General features: G+C 38.1%; 1 protein-coding gene across 1 annotated transcript; it reads right to left on the bottom strand.

Moving 5' to 3' along the window:
- Positions 1 to 1,941: 1,941 nt before the first annotated feature.
- LOC107961664 (leucine aminopeptidase 1) lies at positions 1,942 to 6,034 on the bottom strand. Its single transcript, XM_016897740.2, has 10 exons — positions 5,668 to 6,034; positions 4,655 to 5,069; positions 4,368 to 4,562; positions 4,006 to 4,231; positions 3,531 to 3,657; positions 3,249 to 3,344; positions 3,053 to 3,130; positions 2,886 to 2,946; positions 2,360 to 2,547; positions 1,942 to 2,252 (listed from the first exon to the last, which is right to left on the bottom strand). Exons 1-10 carry the CDS (start codon positions 5,893 to 5,895, stop codon positions 2,124 to 2,126), a joined length of 1,743 nt encoding a protein of 580 aa, XP_016753229.1. The 5' UTR covers positions 5,896 to 6,034; the 3' UTR covers positions 1,942 to 2,123.
- Between the last annotated feature and the right edge of the window lie 15,849 nt (positions 6,035 to 21,883).

Raw genomic sequence — 21,883 nt, 5'->3', positions numbered from 1 at the left:
TACCAACTACTTTATTGGATTAATACATTTTATATGATGATTTTATTTTAATTTTTGTTAGTTGTTAAAAAAATTTATCGTATTGATAATTTTTATAATAATTAATGTTCTTTTAAAAAATATAAACTATGTAATTATAATTTTGTACTACCAAAGATACATGGGAAATACAATATAATACTCTCTGTCAACCAAATACGTTTACGGAATTACAGTTTTTTGTAATTACAAAAGGATGCAATTACTACCCTAATAATTACATTTTCATTCAATTACTCTATGTTATCTAAACAAACCCTTAATATGTAGTAAAAATCACGAGGAGAGACAAGTTTTTGACAAGAAAAAGAACGGCATAATACATAATTTCATATTCAATTTTGATATTTTTTAATATAATACTAGTATTTGATAAAAAAAATTATTTTAATAGCTAAAATTTATAATGTTAATTTTTTAATATTAAACTTTCATTGAATTAACTTTAAAACCCAAATTAAATACTAAAAAATTGATATGATTATGTTTTAAGACTAAAATCGTGTAGCCAAGCTTACCCCATTAAATCATTCTATTTAAACTCTTTAGTTATTAATTGAATGAAAAGGTTTCATTTTTTGACCGTCAAACAAATAATAATGCAATTTTGATACTTCCAAAAATTTATAATTTTATCTCAATCTCCTTAAATAAACCTTTATCTTGTGTATAATTTTGTCAAATATAAGTATCAAATTAATTAAAAATAAATATGAGGGTACCAAAAGAATATTAAACCAAAAAGAAGATGAGTTTACATGTTTTTAGAATTGGTTTCAAGCTCATTGTCAGTCTCTATCTAAATGAACATGAAAAGGAATAATAATTGCAGATTGAATAACCCCTTTATTATCAGTTCTATCATATTTTCCCAGAAAAAAAAGGAAAATGATTTAGACCTCTCAAACATGTATGATTTTGATGCCCCTTTTCTGCTCTATAACGTGTAGTAAAACAATGGGAAGCAATGTGGATAGTGAGAGAGTGATCTCCTAACAGAGGAAGACATAAGCTCATCATCAAACCTTTAAGACATGAAAGGGATGGGATATTTTGTTTATGCACAATAATCATTCAACGAAGTTGCAAGTAACATCATCATTTCTCCAACCAACTTAAAATATTGTTTTGTTTACAGGCTAGTTAGATCAAAATTTGATGACAAGTTTATAGATTGAAATGGGCTTAATTGTTAACTTAAGTGGATAAAAAATATGTATCAAAGTGAATTTAATTATCAAATTCAATTGCTAAAATTAACTTAATCATCCTTATTTCAGTCTTCGGTAGCTTTTTGGGTCCAATCCAATAGCACCTAAAACAAGTAGAGTTGAAGCAAGGCTGCTCCAATCCTAGGGAAGCTAGCCAATGTGTCGAACACACAGCTATCTGTCACAAGTCTGTTTTGGTGTTACTTATTTGGACAGTCTTTTCTTGTACAACTTAGTTCCTAACATAAACAAATCACCGCAGTAGATAATTCTTACACCTCAAACTCATGAGGTGATATGTGAGATAAACACCAATAGATCTAAGCCTAAAAAACCTCATGATGTGATTTGTGAGATAAACAATTATAGTCCTTTTTAGGCCTCAATCCTCGCTACAAGGTGATGCTTGTGGTAAAAGCACTTTATCTTTCTCATCTTTTATGTACCAAAAGAAACTAAAAAACTTGTTCACATAGAGGAGAAAGTTTTCAATTTATAGTACTTTTCTAATGTGTGAATAGAAGAACAAGTATCATACACCAAGATATTTTCTGTCTATTTTATGATCTATAAAAAATTAGTTTTTCAAAATTTGTGATTATCCTTTCCAACAATTAAGCTTAAACTTACGTTTATCCAAGTTCTTCACTTCACAAAATATCACAAACATCAAGGTAGAACACAATCACCATGAAAAAGACTTGGTTCCATAATTTTACTTTAAACAATCTCAAAGGATATATACACACACGTATATATGTATATATCTAGCTTCCCTTTCCTTCCCCCCTTAATTACCAAATGTTTTATTCATGAAATGGATCTCACGGTACCCAACAAACAAAGGTTTTCAATCCTTCTCAAGTTCTTCATTTAAGAGGAGTTTTTCAGCACCCATTCCACCAAAGTTGAGACGCCAAAGCCGGTTGCTACGCGCTTCTTTTCATTCCAGACAGGGCCAGCCAAGTCAATGTGCATCCATTGTACTTTTTCATCAACGAACTGTGAAACCATAGTTCAATAATCAAGTTTTAGCAACCAGTGTAACTAAGGGATTCAAATATTCAAGTGTGTAAAGTGCAGATAAAAATGTCAAAATGATCACTTACCTGTTTCAAGAACAGAGCAGCTGTGATAGCACCACCTGGACGACCACCGGTATTTACCATATCAGCAACTCCTGATTTCATAGACTCCCAATAGCTTTCCTCTAGTGGCATCCTCCAAAATTTCTCACCACTGATCTCTGAAGCTTCGAATACCTCCTTTGCAAGTTCATCACTAGGTGTGAAGACGCCTGAAAAAAGAAATAGAACCCCGAAGAATCAAACATGGAGGGAACTTTTGCTTACAATTGAGCAACAACAAATGAAAATGAAATGGCCTTCTGAACTATGAATCGAGAAAAAACTTTCCACGGAAAGAAGGAAATTCTTTGTAGTTATCCCTACCATATGCATGATTAGTGTGCAAAACATTCAGATACCCTATTGCTTCTCCAAGCTTAATTGTCATCGAGAAAGTGATCATCATAATTATTAAAAAATAACAAAATCTTTAAGTTTCCAAAACTAACAAAAAGGACGCATAACACTATTTTCCAGCAATTATAGAATTCAAATGTCATGTAAATACCTGCAATCGACGGTCCAAGAGCAACAATACAAGCCCCAGTTAGTGTTGCCAGGTCGACTATCTGCAATATAAGCAAATGTAGTCTTAGAATACAATTCCAATCGTCCATATAAGATCAGGTTTAAAACTGTCATCACAAAAACCGGATGTGCATCATTTGGCTTTACCTTCTCGACACCTTGGTTGCAAGCATATACCAAAGCATCTGCGAGTGTAAGCCTGCCTTCTGCATCAGTGTTATTAACCTGAAAATCAGCAAAGTGAGCAACAAGCCACTTATTGCAGTTATAAATGTCACAGCACCAAATAGTTTATGAATACTTCGATTTTCCTTTCTTTTAATCAAATCAAACAGAGCATTACCTCAATAGTCTTTCCATTTGATGCTGTGAGGATATCTCCAGGTCTCATACCCGTTCCACTTATCATGTTTTCACAAGATGCAACAATAAAATGAACCTGCATGTAAGGATAATTTTACTAAGTGACAACATAGGTTCCATGAAGAAATCGGAAAAGCATATGAACATGAATGAATAAATAAAACACAAGAAAAGAGACCCTTTTAAAATATAACTTTCAAAAGGATACAGCGAGAGTAGTGGAGCAGAATAATAGCAAAATGAGACCAAGCAAATGACATACCTCAACTCCAGGAGGTTTGATTTGCCCGAGAGCTTTCGCTGCACCAAGAACTGCTGCAGAACCTCCCATGTCTATCTTCATGACATCAATTGAGCAACCAGGTCCAGTCTTGATATTGTAGCCACCACTAAGAACATTTAAGACAAGTATTAAAAAACTATATGGTATACATACCCACCAGGGTAAAAAAGAACAAAGGTAGTATTCCAACCACTCATTTTAGAAAGATCCCAATAGCATTAAGAAGAAATTTTGTTCAAATTATTCGTGTAATATACTGCACATAGAAATAAGTGAAAAAAGGGGAAATGAGATCCCATGTTTAGTGGTAACACTAGAGATGTGCGCATAAATATACTTAGTGAAGAACAAGTTATTATGGCATCTCGTCTTTATCCTTGTTTTATTTCCTAACGTAACTAAAACATGAAATATCTTCTTACTAGTATATGCCAGTAAGTACATATGAAATTACCTGTCAAAAGTCAATCCTTTTCCAACTAATGCTAACTTGGCTTTAATAGGTCCACTCGAGGGTTTGTAGCACAAATGGATGAAATAAGGGGGATTATCAGATGCTGCAGCAACTCCCAGGTAAGATCCCATCTTCAACTCCTTGCATTGCTCTGCGGTCAAGATGTTTGCATATATAACATCGCTGTACGAGGAAGCAATTTTTGAAGCCTCTTCTGCTAGTGCAGCTGCAACAAGAAAAAGACACATTAGATCAAAATTTAATATTTCTCTCATCTTTCTCAAACAAAAGCAGCCCTATCACCAAGTTAGAAATTCAGTTTTCGATACTTGATGAAAAGCAAGAATAGCACTCATACATACCGGGGGTAAGTACATTGGCTGGTGAGTTCACAAGCTCTCTTCCAAATACTATGGCAGAAGAAACATCTTCAGCATACTTGAGCTTCTTCTCCAACTCTGGTCCAGTTCCAAGACCAAGAATATCCAAAGATTTAAGCTGTGGTTTCTTTGACTCTGACTTGTATCTATTATCTTCGTGTAATCCCAACACCGTTCCTATGAGAATGCAAACCATTCAACATCGATCAATCTCAATCTTTGCAAATAATAACATCAGTCATCATATTAAGAAATCATAAGAGCACTACCAGATGCTATTGCTGAAGCAAACCCAAGCTTGGACTCATTTGAGAGGCCTTCTGATGAGGCAAGGACCACAGCCACGCTATTGGCTTGAGCAGTCTTTGCTGCTGCAGCAACAGCCTCGCCGAGTCCACGGAAAGCAGATGGTGATGAAGCTGATTGTCCAAGACCAATCAAACCAACCCGTTTCGAGCCAAGGCCAGGAAGTCTAAGAACTGTTGATTGGCCAGATTTCCCTGTGAAATCCTCCTCGGAGGAGACCTCAGCTAAAAGACCACCTAACAGCCTGTCTAAGTTCTTCAAAATTGAGTTTTGAAACTTGGAGTTTTCATCCTTGGTCATGTCTTTCTCAGTGACACCAACAGCAAGCATGTCCCCTTTCCATTCTCCCACATCGATCTCTTTTGCAGCAAATGCGATCTTTCCAGCATTTTTCACAAGAGAGACAACAACCATTTTAGTATCATTGTCTTGGAATTTCATTACAGTGAAACATACACAAAGAAACAACCTTTACATATTGAAACCAAGAATGAACCCAAGGATCTAATTAAGATTATCTTACCATATTAATATTAAATACTGACAAAGTTTAGCTATAGCCCTCAAAGATCAATTCTTTAGAAAACAGAATTATCTCTTTTGCAGCAAAACCTATATTTCCAGCATTTTTAACAAAAGAGAGAACATCCATTTTAGTACCATTTTTTTGGTATTCACTAAAATGAAACACACACAAAGAAACAACCTTTACATATTGAAACCAAAAGTGAGGCCAAGGATCTAAGTTAGATGACCTTATCATATGAATATTAAGTAGTGGCAATTAAGCCTATTTCCCTCAAAGGTCAATTCTTAGAAAACATAAGTATATCCTAAAAACCTACCAAAAAGTTCACTTTTTTTTTCTTGAGAAAGATATCCCATTAGCAAAAGGGTAAAAACAATCAACCCAAAACTCTCAATCTAAAACCCATTTTTTTTCTTAATCCCACGAGAGCAAAAAAAGAGAGGTGACCTTGGGGCTTTCGATGTTGGCGGGCTGAGTAAGACCAAGATTGGCGGAAGCGAGAGTATGTGCCATAAACTTGGCTCTTCGAGAACACAAAGGAGCAACTGCAAAAGAAAATCTGAGCCTTGGTGAAGACCGTAACTTGTTGAAAATCAAAGACGAAGTAGAAGAAGAGTGAGCAACAGATGAAGCTAAAAGAAAAGAAGGCAAAGACGCTACAATGGTGGCCACCATTTTTTTCAATGTGGGATAGTCTATGTTACTTATAATGAACCCCCAATCTCAAAAGCATTGCACTTTTTAAACTGATTGGTGCATTGACACCATTTTCTCGGCCATCCCATCTGATCTATTTCACTTTTTGGGACCTTATGTTATAGTTCTGGGCTCTTGATGTTGAATTCTTAAACTTGTTTTCAGTTGGGCTTCATCAAAAGCAAGTCCAAATAACTTAGGGCCTATGCCAGCATCAAGCTCCTTTGCAGGTGCTCACTAATATTGCAGATTTTCCCGGGGAAAAAAAGCCAGAAACTCTACAGAACCTCCCAACAGCACTAGCATATGGAATTACTGCACTGGTTGAAAGGTTAATATTAATAAAGTTAGAAACTTTCTTGCACCATTTGCTTAGATCAATGGTATTGCTGTTGCAATCTGTGTATTAGCTCAGGATTTCACTTGATATGGATGTTTGAAATAAATACCCTTTTACAAAATGAAACTAATGCACCTTTGCAAAACCTTTGCAAATGGTTGTTGACATAGCCCATGTCATCATCCATTGATGAAATTGTTGGAAGGAGGTAGAAGCGAAATAGCTTTTTAGAAAAGAAATGAACACACTTTGTATTAAACTTTATCTTCTTTATATTGTCTCTTTCCATGTAACACCCCGAACCCGAGACCGACACCGGAGTCGGACACGAGATGTTAACAAACTTTGAAAAATTTTTCCAGACACTGCCCAGTCTGAGTACTAGTCGCTTCAAAAATCATATCTTGAGTTTCACAACTCAAAAATCAGTTTTGTGATTTTTCCCTGAAACTAGACTCATGTCCCCATCTATGGATTTTTTTCTAGAATTTTTGGTCGGGCCAATTAGTACAGTTTATTAGTCAAAGTCTCCCATGTTACAGGGGTCGACTACACTGTCCTTTTCCCATTACGACTGGGATATCTCTCTGCACAGAGCTTCAATACTGATGCCGTTTGTTTCTATGGAAACTAGACTCAGAGAGGAATCCATACATATATGGTATGACCCCTAATTATCTCTGGTCAATTTATAGTGAATTTCCAAAGGCGGAACAGTGAATCCAGAAACTGTTCTGGCCCTGTTACACAAGAACCCGAATATCTCTTTCTGTACTGTTCCTATAATTGTTTCGTTACTTCCATATGAAAGTAGATTCATCAAGGTTCGATTACATAATTTATTCACTATTTAATTCCACTCCTACGAATTCTTGTGATTTTTCCAATCCACACCACTGCTGCTATCAGCTTCTGTTTTCAAAGTGAACCTTACCTAATTTGGGGTTTCATGGACCAACTAGGGCCTTGTCATACATAAGCCCACATATGATCATACTTAGCCATTCTAGTGGCTGATCATTTGCTCAACACTTCCATTCCAACATAGTTACATCATGAAACCATCTATACATTCATAAATACGAATGGTCTAATGCCATACTCCACTTCTACAAGCCATTTTCGCATGGCTGTACACTTATACATTTCATAAAGTACTCGAAAGACAACAATGGGTAGTCCTATACATGCCATATCAAAATTCAACCAAAATAGTACCCAAAAGAGCCTTTGATAGTGTGGGCGACTTCGACTTCAAGATCCCGAGTCCGATAGCTGGAGAACCAAAAATCTATAAAACAGAGGAGCAATGTAACGAGTAAGCAATTTATGCTTAGTAAGTTTGAGCAAGGAATTCCAGCATGCACAAAGAATAGCACACATTTAGCTAAACGGAATATTTCATAATACGCAATTTACCGATATCAAACTTGCTTCACAACATTAATAACCCTTATGTACATACACAATAAACTAACTTGGCCGAAGGCCGGTAGCTCGTTTATCAACTGAGCGAACATTTATTGTAAGGGCTCGATTAAATTCAACACATACGTAACATATCCCCATATTGGGATGTTTTTCGAGTATTCGCTGGAATTTTACAGCAAGCTCATTCATTACCAAATCACGTACCTTCGGGATTTAACCGGATATAGCTCCTCGTTCAAATGCCTTCGGGACATAGCCCGGTTTTAGTAACTCACACAATGCCTTCGGGACATAACCCGGATTTAACAACTCGCACGAATGCCTTCGGGACTTAACCCGGATTTAACAACTCGCACGAATGCCTTCGGGACTTAACCCGGATTTAATAACTCGCACGAATGCCTTCGGGACTTAACCCGGATTTAGTATCTCGCACAAAGGCCTTCGGATCTTAATCCGGATATATTCACTTAGCACAAAGCCTTCGGGACTTAGCCCGGACAGCATTCAATTAATCATGCACATCTAACAATAATTCATAGCACATTCATATTTCATTTTCGTTTACGAAACTCAAACACAAGGCACATATTGTCCTTGCACATTCGGCTCAATAGCCACACATAGAGCATGATTTAATCACATCGAAATTTAAGATCTCTTACTCAAGAACTTACCTCGGGTGTTGTCGAACGATTCCGCTAGCTATTCAACCACTTTTTCCTTCCCTTTATCGGTTTTATTTCCCCTTTGCTCTTGAGCTTAATCAAACAAATAAATTGATTTCATCATTTTAGGCATCAAAAGATGAACACAAGGCACTTAGCCCATATTTATACATTAGACATTAAAGTCTCATACATGCAAAAATCATGCATCAACACAACATATTAGCTAATTTCTTTCCCCTTGGCCGAATATGCATGTCCATTTTTGGGGTCGATTTCAACACTTAATACACACATATACACACTAGTAAAGCATCCTCCCCCTTTTCATCGATTTAACACATGCATTGCTCATCAACATGCAAAGTTACATTCGGCCTTAGCACACATCTTGCTAGCCGATTCTTCTCCCTTTAGCAACCAATGCACATATGTGCTCACACAAAAATGCTAAAAAGGAGGTTCAAGAATCATCAAGCCATCATCACATGCATCATTAACAAGCTTCATATTTTGCATGCAATGGCATTAACACAACCTCCACCTAGGCCGAATCTTAACTTATCCTCATGCCTCATCACCCCAACATCAAACACCAACCAAGAATGATGCCTCCATGGTCAAGTGCCATTTCCATCACATAGCAAGATTTAGACCATGGGCTAGGTAGAACTCAAGCTAACAACTAAAACATGCATGCATCTCATGGAACATCATTAAACATACCTTGGCCTAGCTACATGCATGGCCGAATCTCTTCACCTTTCTTCTTCTTTCCTCCTTAAAATTTTTGGCCAAGGATGAACCAAAGGATGAGAAATTTTTTTCTTTGTTTTTCTTTCTAATTTAGGCTAAAATGGAGGTGAGAAAGGATGAACACAAACTTTTATCCTTTCTTCTCTTGAGCTCACGGCAATGGGGGGACAAACACCACACACACATTTTTTTTCTTTTGTTTTCCATTTCTTTATTACCCATACTCCTTATTTTATTCTTCCACTAACAAAACATGTTTCATGACATGTTTTGCCCATCCTTCCTTGTCATGGCCGGCCACTACTCATTAGGGGGGGGAATTTGACATGCAAGTCCCCCCCTTTGTCCACATGCACTAGTAGGTCCTCACACATTGACCTATCATATTTTAGAATTTTCTCACATAAGTCCTATTGACTAAATTCACATGAAATCAACCCAATTGAAGCTTGAAATTTTCACACATTCATAATTACATATTCTACACAATAAGTATCACATTCAAACATTTCGGTGACTCGGTTTAGCGGTCCCGAAACCACTTCCCGACTAGGGTCAACTTTGGGCTGTCACAACTCTCCCCCACTTAAGAAATTTTCGTCCCCGAAAATCTTACCGGTAAATAGGTTTGGGTATCGTTCTTTCATCGAGCTCTCGGTCTCCCAAGTAGCTTCCTCGATCCCGAGTTTGAGCCATAACACCTTTACTAGCGGAACTCTTTTGTTTCGCAACTCCTTCACTTCACTAGCTAGGATACGCATCGGTTCTTCTTCATAGCTCATGTCGACTTGAATTTCAACCTCTGATGGGCTAATTATATGCGATGGATCAGATCGATAGCGTCGAAGCATCGAAACATGAAAGACATCATGAATCTTTTCAAGCTCCGGGGGCAAAATCAATCTATACGCAACCGGACCAACTCGTTCAGAGATTTCGTACAGCCCAATGAATCTTGGGCTCAACTTGCCCTTACGGCCGAACCTGAGTATCTTTTTCCAAGGTGAAACCTTAAGGAACACTTTGTCTCCCACCTGATACTCGATGTCTTTTCGTTTCAAATCTGCGTACGATTTCTGACGATCCGTGGATACCTTCAGACTTTCACGGATTACCTTTACTTTCTGTTCAGCATCTCTAATCAAATCAACTCCGAAAATTTTGCTTTCACCGAGCTCGGTCCAAAACAATGGTGTACGGCATTTACGACCGTACAAAGCCTCATAAGGTGCCATCTTAATACTTGATTGAAAACTATTGTTATAAGCGAATTCAATCAAAGGTAAATACCGTTCCCATGAACTACTGAACTCGAGGATGCAACATCTCAACATATCCTCAAGTATCTGAATTATCCGCTCGGATTGACCATCGGTTTGGGGGTGAAAAGCAGTGCTAAAATGCAACTTGGTACCCAGAGCTTCTTGCAATTTCTTCCAAAATCGTGAGGTGAATCTCGGATCTCTATCCGACACGATAGAAACAGGTACCCCGTGTAATCTCACAATTTGATAAACGTACAATTCAGCTAGTTTATCCAATGAAAAATCCGTACGTACGGGGATGAAATGAGCCGACTTAGTCAGTCTATCAACAATAACCCATATCGCATCCTTCTTACTTGCTGACAAAGGCAGTCCGGACACAAAGTCCATTGTGACTCGATCCCATTTCCACTCGGGTATCATGATCGGCTGGAGTAATCCTGAAGACACTTGATGTTCCGCGTTCACTTGTTGACATATTAAACATCTCGAAACAAAGTCAGAGATGTCCCGTTTCATACCATGCCACCAAAATTGACGTTTCAAATCGTTGTACATTTTCGTACTCCCCGGGTGAATTGACATTCGGCTACAATGGGCTTCGTTCAGAATCATCAAAATGAGTTCCGAATTCCTTGGAACACACAAATGATTTCTGAACCTCAAACAATCATCATCATCAATTTGAAACTCCGATTCCTCGTTCGGAAACACTTAGACCGTTTTGCAACCAATTCATCATCGACTTTCTGAGCTTCACGAATTTGGTGAGTCAATAATGGTTTAGCTTTTAATTCAGCTACTAACACACTGTCTGGTAAAACAGACAAATGCACGTTCATCGCTCGTAAAGCAAACAATGACTTCCGGCTTAAGGCGTCCGCAACCACGTTAGCCTTTCCCGGGTGGTAATCAATGACAAGCTCATAATCTTTCAACAACTCAAGCCAACGTCTTTGTCGCAGATTCAAGTCTAGTTGAGTCATCAAATATTTGAGACTTTTGTGATCCGAAAATACATGGCACTTCTCACCAAACAGATAATGTCGCCATATTTTTAAAGCAAACACGATGGCAGCTAGTTCGAGATCATGGGTCGGATAATTCCTCTCGTGTGGCTTCAATTGTCTCGACGCATAGGCCACGACTCGACCTTCTTGCATCAATACGCGACCCAACCCAAGTAGGGATGCGTCACTATAAATGACAAACTCTTTACCTGATTCGGGTTGCACCAAAATTGGAGCTTCAGTCAAATGAGTTTTCAGTTGGTTGAAACTTTTCTGACATTTCTCCGTCCACTCGAACTTAACATCCTTTTGAAGTAGCTTCGTCATTGGTGTGGCTATCATCGAGAAACCTTTCACAAATCGTCGGTAATAACCGGCGAGCCCCAAAAAGCTCCGAACTTCAGTAATATTTCTCGGAGGTTTCCAGTCAAGTATGGCTGAAATTTTGTTCGGGTCAACTCGAATACCCGACGCGGATACCATATGACCCAAGAAGCTAACCTCTCTTAACCAGAACTCACACTTACTGAACTTAGCATATAACTGCTTATCCCGCAAAATTTGCAGCACTAGCCTCAGATGCTCAGCATGTTCGGTCTCATCTCTTGAATAGACCAAAATGTCATCAATGAACACAACTACGAACTGATCCGAATACGGTCTGAAGATCCGATTCATCAAATCCATAAATACCGCAGGGGCATTAGTGAGCCCAAACGGCATCACTAAGAATTCGTAGTGACCATATCTCGTTCTGAAGGCAGTTTTGGGAATATCTGGATCTCGAATTCGCAACTGATAATAGCCCGATCTCAAATCTATTTTTGAGAACACTGAGGCTCCCTTCAGTTGGTCGAACAAATCATCGATGCGCAGCAACGGATATTTGTTCTTTATCGTCACTTTATTCAGCTGACGATAGTCAATGCACAACCTCATGGTTCTGTCCTTCTTTTTCACGAACAATACTGGTGCACCCCAAGGTGAGAAACTTGGTCGAGCGAAACCTCTCTCCGTCAGTTCTTGCAACTGAGCTTTCAACTCCTTTAACTCGGTTGGTGCCATACGATACGGACCTATCGAAATCGGCGTAGTCCCAGGTACAAGCTCAATACCAAACTCTACCTCCCGAACATGTGGTAAACCCGGTAATTCTTCCGGAAAAACATCCGGGTATTCACAAACCACCGGCACAGATTCGGGTTTCTTTTCTAATTCTTTGTCATCAAGCACATATGCAAGGTATGCTTCGCACCCTTTTCTTACATATTTCTGTGCCAACATTGCTGATATTACAGCTGGCATCCCCTCCAAGTCCGCAGACTCAATTCGGACTACTTCGTTATTTGCGCACCTCAAATCAATAGTCTTGCTCTTGCAATTCACAATCGCATCATGCGCAGTCAACCAATCCAACCCAAGGATAACATCAAATTCATCAAACGGCAAAAGCATCAAGTCCGCTGGAAAATAGGAACCTCGAATTTTCCAGGGGACATTTCTTACACACTTTGTCGACAAGCACGTAACGACCCAAGGGATTTGACACCCGAATTACAAACTCAGTAGACTCAATAGATAAAGTCTTACTGGATGCTAAGGTTTCACATATGTAAGAATGGGTAGAACCGGGGTCAATCAAAGCAATTACATTAGTATCAAAGAGGGTGAATTTACCGGTAATAACATCAGGCGAAGAAGCATCCTCGCGGGCACGTATAGCATAAGCTCTAGCAGGCGCACGGGCTTCGGATCTGGTTATATCATCTCTAGATCCTCTCTGACCACCACCAGCATTGCCCATATTTCCAGATGGTCTACCTCGAGCAGTGGTAGCACCCGGTCTCCCACTCTGATTTGCATTCTGTCCTGACAACCTCGGGCAATCTTTAATGAAGTGGTCCACTGATCCGCATTTGTAACAGGAGCGGTCAGGAAATCTACAACTCCCCGAATGCCATTTACCGCAATATCGGCATTTCGTCCTGTCTCGACGTTCATTCCCAACACTGGCGACCGAAGTGCCTCGTGTACCCACAGGGGGTCGATCACGATCTCGTCCAAAAAGGCCCGAAGTGCCTCTAAACTGGCCTGCATCATCTCAAAATCTCTTCGATGTCTGTTGAAGAGACCTCCCCGAGGATGTTTTACGAAACTCTCCAGTTCCCTCATCAACTCTTTGCTTTTCTTTTCTAAGCTCTTCGGCTTTACAAGCTCGTTCAACAAGTACCACGAACTCTTGTATTTCAAGAACGCCAACGAACATTTTTATATCTTCATTCAGCCCATCCTCGAAGCGTTTACACATAACAGCTTCGGACGGAACACATTCCCGAGCGTATTTGCTAAGTCTAACAAATTTTCGCTCGTAATCAGTAACCGACATGGAGCCTTGCTTAAGCTCAAGAAATTCCTTCCGTTTTTGATCAACAAATCTCTGACTGATATACTTTTTCCGAAACTCAGTTTGGAAAAACTCCCAAGTTACTTGCTCTCGGGGCACAATAGAAGTCAGAGTACTCCACCAATAGTAGGCAGAATCACGTAGCAAGGAGATAGCACACTTTAGGCATTCATCGGGTGTACAAGATAGCTCATCGAGTACCCGGATAGTGTTGTCCAGCCAAAATTCAGCTTGCTCGGCATCATCGCTATCCATAGCCTTAAATTCAGTAGCCCCATGTTTTCGGATTCTGTCAACTGGGGCTTATGTGACCTTATTTGGTCCGTTACCGGCGGTATTGTAGGTGCGGGGGTAGTATTTGTTCGGGAATGGAGGTTGTGGAACAGCCATATTAGTTCGAAAGTATTGGTTAAACCAATCATTCATCACGCTATAGAATGCTTGTCTAGCTTCATCATTCTGATTACTAGCATTAGGTTGAGAGTTTGCCGGCACTGTCCCTTGTACGGGAGCAGACGCTACACTCTCAAGATCATCAGCTACCTCTCGGTCACGATCGGGATCCATTACTATAAATAAACACATTTACAATTGTCGGAAATCACCACACTATCAAGTAATCACATAAAATGGCATGTATAGCTAGACCCAAAACATTACGGTAGTCCTAGAATCGACTAAACCGTAGCTCTGATACCAATAAAATGTAACACCCCGAACCCGAGACCGACACCGGAGTCGGACACGAGATGTTAACAAACTTTGAAAAATTTTTCCAGACACTGCCCAGTCTGAGTACTAGTCGCTTCAAAAATCATATCTTGAGTTTCACAACTCAAAAATCAGTTTTGTGATTTTTCCCTGAAACTAGACTCATGTCCCCACCTATGGATTTTTTTCTAGAATTTTTGGTCGGGCCAATTAGTACAGTTTATTAGTCAAAGTCTCCCATGTTACAGGGGTCGACTACACTGACCTTTTCCCATTACGACTGGGATATCTCTCTGCACAGAGCTTCAATACTGATGCTGTTTGTTTCTATGGAAACTAGACTCAGAGAGGAATCCATACATATATGGTATGACCCCTAATTATCTCTGGTCAATTTATAGTGAATTTCCAAAGGCGGAACAGTGAATCCAGAAACTGTTCTGGCCCTGTTACACAAGAACCCGAATATCTCTTTCTGTACTGTTCCTATAATTGTTTCGTTACTTCCATATGAAAGTAGATTCATCAAGGTTCGATTACATAATTTATTCACTATTTAATTCCACTCCTACGAATTCTTGTGATTTTTCCAATCCACACCACTGCTGCTATCAGCTTCTGTTTTCAAAGTGAACCTTACCTAATTTGGGGTTTCATGGACCAACTAGGGCCTTGTCATACATAAGCCCACATATGATCATACTTAGCCATTCTAGTGGCTGATCATTTGCTCAACACTTCCATTCCAACATAGTTACATCATGAAACCATCTATACATTCATAAATACGAATGGTCTAATGCCATACTCCACTTCTACAAGCCATTTTCGCATGGCTGTACACTTATACATTTCATAAAGTACCCGAAAGACAACAATGGGTAGTCCTATACATGCCATATCAAAATTCAACCAAAATAGTACCCAAAAGAGCCTTTGATAGTGTGGGCGACTTCGACTTCAAGATCCCGAGTCCGATAGCTGGAGAACCAAAAATCTATAAAACAGAGGAGCAATGTAACGAGTAAGCAATTTATGCTTAGTAAGTTTGAGCAAGGAATTCCAGCATGCACAAAGAATAGCACACATTTAGCTAAACGGAATATTTCATAATACGCAATTTACCGATATCAAACTTGCTTCACAACATTAATAACCCTTATGTACATACACAATAAACTAACTTGGCCGAAGGCCGGTAGCTCGTTTATCAACTGAGCGAACATTTATTGTAAGGGCTCGATTAAATTCAACACATACGTAACATATCCCCATATTGGGATGTTTTTCGAGTATTCGCTGGAATTTTACAGCAAGCTCATTCATTACCAAATCACGTACCTTCGGGATTTAACCGGATATAGCTCCTCGTTCAAATGCCTTCGGGACATAGCCCGGTTTTAGTAACTCACACAATGCCTTCGGGACATAACCCGGATTTAACAACTCGCACGAATGCCTTCGGGACTTAACCCGGATTTAACAACTCGCACGAATGCCTTCGGGACTTAACCCGGATTTAATAACTCGCACGAATGCCTTCGGGACTTAACCCGGATTTAATAACTCGCACGAATGCCTTCGGGACTTAACCCGGATTTAGTATCTCGCACAAAGGCCTTCGGATCTTAATCCGGATATATTCACTTAGCACAAAGCCTTCGGGACTTAGCCCGGACAGCATTCAATTAATCATGCACATCTAACAATAATTCATAGCACATTCATATTTCATTTTCGTTTACGAAACTCAAACACAAGGCACATATTGTCCTTGCACATTCGGCTCAATAGCCACACATAGAGCATGATTTAATCACATCGAAATTTAAGATCTCTTACTCAAGAACTTACCTCGGGTGTTGTCGAACGATTCCGCTAGCTATTCAACCACTTTTTCCTTCCCTTTATCGGTTTTATTTCCCCTTTGCTCTTGAGCTTAATCAAACAAATAAATTGATTTCATCATTTTAGGCATCAAAAGATGAACACAAGGCACTTAGCCCATATTTATACATTAGACATTAAAGTCTCATACATGCAAAAATCATGCATCAACACAACATATTAGCTAATTTCTTTCCCCTTGGCCGAATATGCATGTCCATTTTTGGGGTCGATTTCAACACTTAATACACACATATACACACTAGTAAAGCATCCTCCCCCTTTTCATCGATTTAACACATGCATTGCTCATCAACATGCAAAGTTACATTCGGCCTTAGCACACATCTTGCTAGCCGATTCTTCTCCCTTTAGCAACCAATGCACATATGTGCTCACACAAAAATGCTAAAAAGGAGGTTCAAGAATCATCAAGCCATCATCACATGCATCATTAACAAGCTTCATATTTTGCATGCAATGGCATTAACACAACCTCCACCTAGGCCGAATCTTAACTTATCCTCATGCCTCATCACCACAACATCAAACACCAACCAAGAATGATGCCTCCATGGTCAAGTGCCATTTCCATCACATAGCAAGATTTAGACCATGGGCTAGGTAGAACTCAAGCTAACAACTAAAACATGCATGCATCTCATGGAACATCATTAAACATACCTTGGCCTAGCTACATGCATGGCCGAATCTCTTCACCTTTCTTCTTCTTTCCTCCTTAAAATTTTTGGCCAAGGATGAACCAAAGGATGAGAAATTTTTTTCTTTGTTTTTCTTTCTAATTTAGGCTAAAATGGAGGTGAGAAAGGATGAACACAAACTTTTATCCTTTCTTCTCTTGAGCTCACGGCAATGGGGGGACAAACACCACACACACATTTTTTTTTCTTTTGTTTTCCATTTCTTTATTACCCATACTCCTTATTTTATTCTTCCACTAACAAAACATGTTTCATGACATGTTTTGCCCATCCTTCCTTGTCATGGCCGGCCACTACTCATTAGGGGGGGGAATTTGACATGCAAGTCCCCCCCTTTGTCCACATGCACTAGTAGGTCCTCACACATTGACCTATCACATTTTAGAATTTTCTCACATAAGTCCTATTGACTAAATTCACATGAAATCAACCCAATTGAAGCTTGAAATTTTCACACATTCATAATTACATATTCTACACAATAAGTATCACATTCAAACATTTCGGTGACTCGGTTTAGCGGTCCCGAAACCACTTCCCGACTAGGGTCAACTTTGGGCTGTCACATTCCATGCTTCACCACTATTTATATAGTAGTTGTAAGTGAGTATTGGATTCAACACATTCATGTATCCTAATTAAATACATGCATGACTACTAGATGCATCTTCTCAAAATACATTCATTAAATATAAATACATGCAAGTAATGCGTAAATATATTCTAGAATGTTACAAATTATATCCAACAGTTCCCTTTAATTTGATCTTTTCTTGATTACGCCAAATTTATCACGCATTCTTCGAAAACCTTCAACCTTGAGAGGTTTTGTAAAAATATCCGCCATTTAATCTTGAGTCTCCACAAACTTAAGCTTCACTTCCTTCTTGCCAATATGCTCTCTAATAAAATGATATCTTATGTCTATATGTTTGCTTTGATCATGGAACATAAGATTTTTCACAAGTGCTTGTGTAGACTTGTTATCAATGCAAATTTTGGTTGCTCCTTCTTGTGGCAATTTGTAACAGCCCGATTTCAATGGTGTTGGAAACAGTGGTTTTGAGACCACAATTTTCGACAAGAAAGTTAGTAAATATTATTAATTTAATATTTATGAACAATTAGTAAAGTTGTAATACCCCTTATCTGTATTTGATGCCAGTAGGATACGAGGCATTACCAAACTCATATCGCAAACAAACATACAATTTCGAGTCATAAATTTTCATCCAAATTAAAACCATTTGTATTCAAACATAAAGTCTCTAACCTACGAAGCCCAAAACATGTTTCAGAAGTGGTTCGGGACTAAACTGACAACTCCAAAAATTTTTACAGAACTTAGAAAATTTTTGCTATGAACAGGGGTCACACGCCCGTGTGCCCCGTGTGGGCTGGCCATGTGGTCACACACGCCAATGTCCCTAACTCCTGTAACTCTCTGTTTTGCAATGCATAAACAAATTGAGATTACATAGCCAAGTCATACGCCCGTGTGCTAGGCCGGGTGGTTAATTTAATTTTCATAAAAAAGGTGCAGACTTCACATAGTCGGGGCACATGCCCGTGCCTGAGGCTGTGTCCCTCACACTGCTGAGACACACGTCCGTGTCTCTGCCCGTGTGCTCAATTCTAAGCATTTTGTTTCTAAAAAATTAAGGTGCAGGGGACACACGGCCGAAACACATGCCCATGGGGCAAGTCGTGTGTGACACACGGCTTAGACACATGCCCATGTGTCACCTGTGTGGACAAAATAAAAGCTATTTACCAAGCCATTTGTCACCCTTATTTACTCCTACACATGCCCAAGTTCAAGGCATAATTCATAGCACACTTGAACAACCAATACATCCACAAATAAGGCATATACATGTCATTTCATTATCCACACTCAACATATTTACATCATCATATTTTACCAAACCAAATCACACCAAACTCACATGCTACAAGTTTCAACATGGCTACCAATAACATGCATAATTTTACTTAGTTTTCTTAGCATACCAATGAGCCATCCTTGACCATTAAACAACAACCTATTAAGTCACATTCAACCATTTATCGAGCATTTACAAACCACATCACACAAGAGATAATTGCACATGTATGTATATATATATAAGCTTACAACCAACTCAACCAAAATGAGCCAAGTTACATGGCTAAATACCACATCAAGCCTTTGATAGTTACAAGCCAATACATTTGACCAAGTTCATAATGACACATATAAAAAAATGACCAAGTCCTATACATGTCATATTCTCAAAATATTTAAAATCATCGGTACCCAAAATAGCAGTTCAGTAGTGTGATACAATCTCCGACGATCTCTAATCTGAGCTAGCTTGGCGACACTATAAAACATGGAAAATAAAATGGAGTAAGCTATATAGCTTAGTAAGCTCGTATGAAAGAAATAAGCTAACCTTACCATACATTAACATGTAAGTAATACATCATAAGGAAATGTAATTTACCATATTCTCATGATCATAAATTCATTCCATCGCAACTTACCTTGAGTTCCTCATTTAGAGAATTTAATAAATCATAAGTTAAAGTACATACCTGTACCATATCGTAATAATTTCATACTTACTATCATCGTTGTCATACCCAATGAATCACTCGGAATAATAATATCGGATACACGAGAAACCTTGCACACAAGGTGCCACATATGTAGCTATTGTTGCCTTTATCTCATAACACATATGTGCTCGCTCTCGAGCTATCAACGGGTCTGTTCACACAAGTTGTCAGTCGAGACGTAGCTACACTGTGATGCCCACACAAGCTGTCAAGTAACCACAACATATGCCGGTATACTTAGCCACCGGTAGGACGTACAGGACCATCACCTGTGATCACATAACATAAAACTCTAGTGACATGTCACTTGTATCCTAATCTATTCCTAAGGTTCGATTGGGATTTCTCGCTTGTCAAAATGTCATTAAATGTGTCTGTAAGATCGATTACACAATTCATGCATAAATTAAAGCATTTAGAATACATCTAAAGTAAAGCCTATTTAACATACAAACTTACCTCTGTTACAAAAACGACCAAAGGACCTATTCGTCAAACACTTTGTCTTTCCCCCGATCTACACTCGAACTTCATTTTTCTTGATCTTTAATACTACATTTAACTTATTTAATCATTACATTATTCAATTCAGCCCAAAAACACATTATGGAAAAATTTATATTTTTGCCCCTAACTTTTCAACATTTTACAATTTAGTCCTTAGACTCGTAAAATGAATTTCATCATAACCCTAGCCTAGCTAATTATTATTTATACTCATAATAGCCCAAAATTTTCATTTATTCACACTTTTCTACACATTTTATAGACTTTTACAAATAAGTCCCTATTTAACATTTTTATCAAAAATCACTTTGCAAACGTTGTTTAACTAACAACGAACATGCATTTTCTACCATCAAACATCAAAATACAAGCATATTTAACATGGGTAAAATTTTAGACTTTAATTTTCTTTCAAATTAGTCCTTGAAATAGCTAAATCAAGTTACAATTATCTCAAAAATATAAAAACTGTTAAAAAAAAAAAGGGACAAGAACGGACTTACAATAGAACTTAAAAGCTTGGCCAAACCCTAACTATGTCTCCTCTTTTAATTTTCGACTATGGGGACTAAATTGAAGAAGATGACATCTTTTATTTAGTTATTTTGGCTTTATTTACCAAATTACCTATTTACCCCTCACTTAAACTTTGAAATTTTACCTACTCCATATCCATTTTTGTCCATTCTAAAGTATAATGGTCTAATTACCATTTAAAGACTTCTAATTTAGAATTTCATAACAATTTACTACCTTTAGCCTATAGAACTTAAATTTTGCACCTATTGCAATTTAGTCCTTCTAGTCAAATTGAGTACTCAATCGATAAAATTTCTTAACGAAATTTTCACACAATTATTCTATCATGCTGTAGACCTTAAGAAATAGTAAAACAAATATTTCTACTTCGAATTTGTGGTCCCGAAACTACTGTTCTGATTTGACCCAAAAACGGGCTGTTACAAAAGTTATATTAAACTTTAGTTAGGAAATTTAAACGTTTAAAACACTAATTAAGCAAAAAGGATTAAATCGTAAAAACAAAAAAGTTAAATCCTATTAGTTAAATAAATTAAATGGTCATGAAAAGGGAAATAGGTGGACCTAAATGGCAATTATGCCATGTCAATGGTTAGCGGACAGTTTGGTGACCAAACCCTTGATATTTTCATGATGCAATTATAATATTAATATATTATTATTAGGTATTAAGTGATAAAAAGGAAGGAAAAAAAATCAGTCGCCAAATTAGGGTTACGGGGCATTGTAGTACAAATCAGGACATTTATCATCAATCTAAAACAAAATATGTAAAATAAATAATAACATTCAATAGCTTATAAAAATCAGGGTAAAAATACACTTACGAAGGACTTAAATCGAGCTTACGGGGCCTTAAAAATAGTTTGGGAACAATCTGGGACAAATTTGAATCAAAACAGGCAAATATGCAAAAATTTGAAACTTTAGAAACAGGAGTCACACGGTCGTGTGGCCAGGCCGTGTGGAATAGCCTAGGTCGTGTGGTTTCACACATGGCTGTGTGGAACATCCCAGGCCATGTGCACCTTAAAAAGCTTCTAAAACAAGGTAAACTTTCATCCAACCCCTAGGTTCCAAGCCAAATTAAAAACCAACAATTTCCATACTTTAAAAACACAT

This window comes from Gossypium hirsutum, chromosome A06 (assembly GCF_007990345.1).
Source record: "Gossypium hirsutum isolate 1008001.06 chromosome A06, Gossypium_hirsutum_v2.1, whole genome shotgun sequence".
In the NCBI taxonomy this organism is placed as follows: Eukaryota; Viridiplantae; Streptophyta; class Magnoliopsida; order Malvales; family Malvaceae; genus Gossypium; species Gossypium hirsutum.
This window is presented reverse-complemented; position numbering and strand designations above follow the sequence as displayed.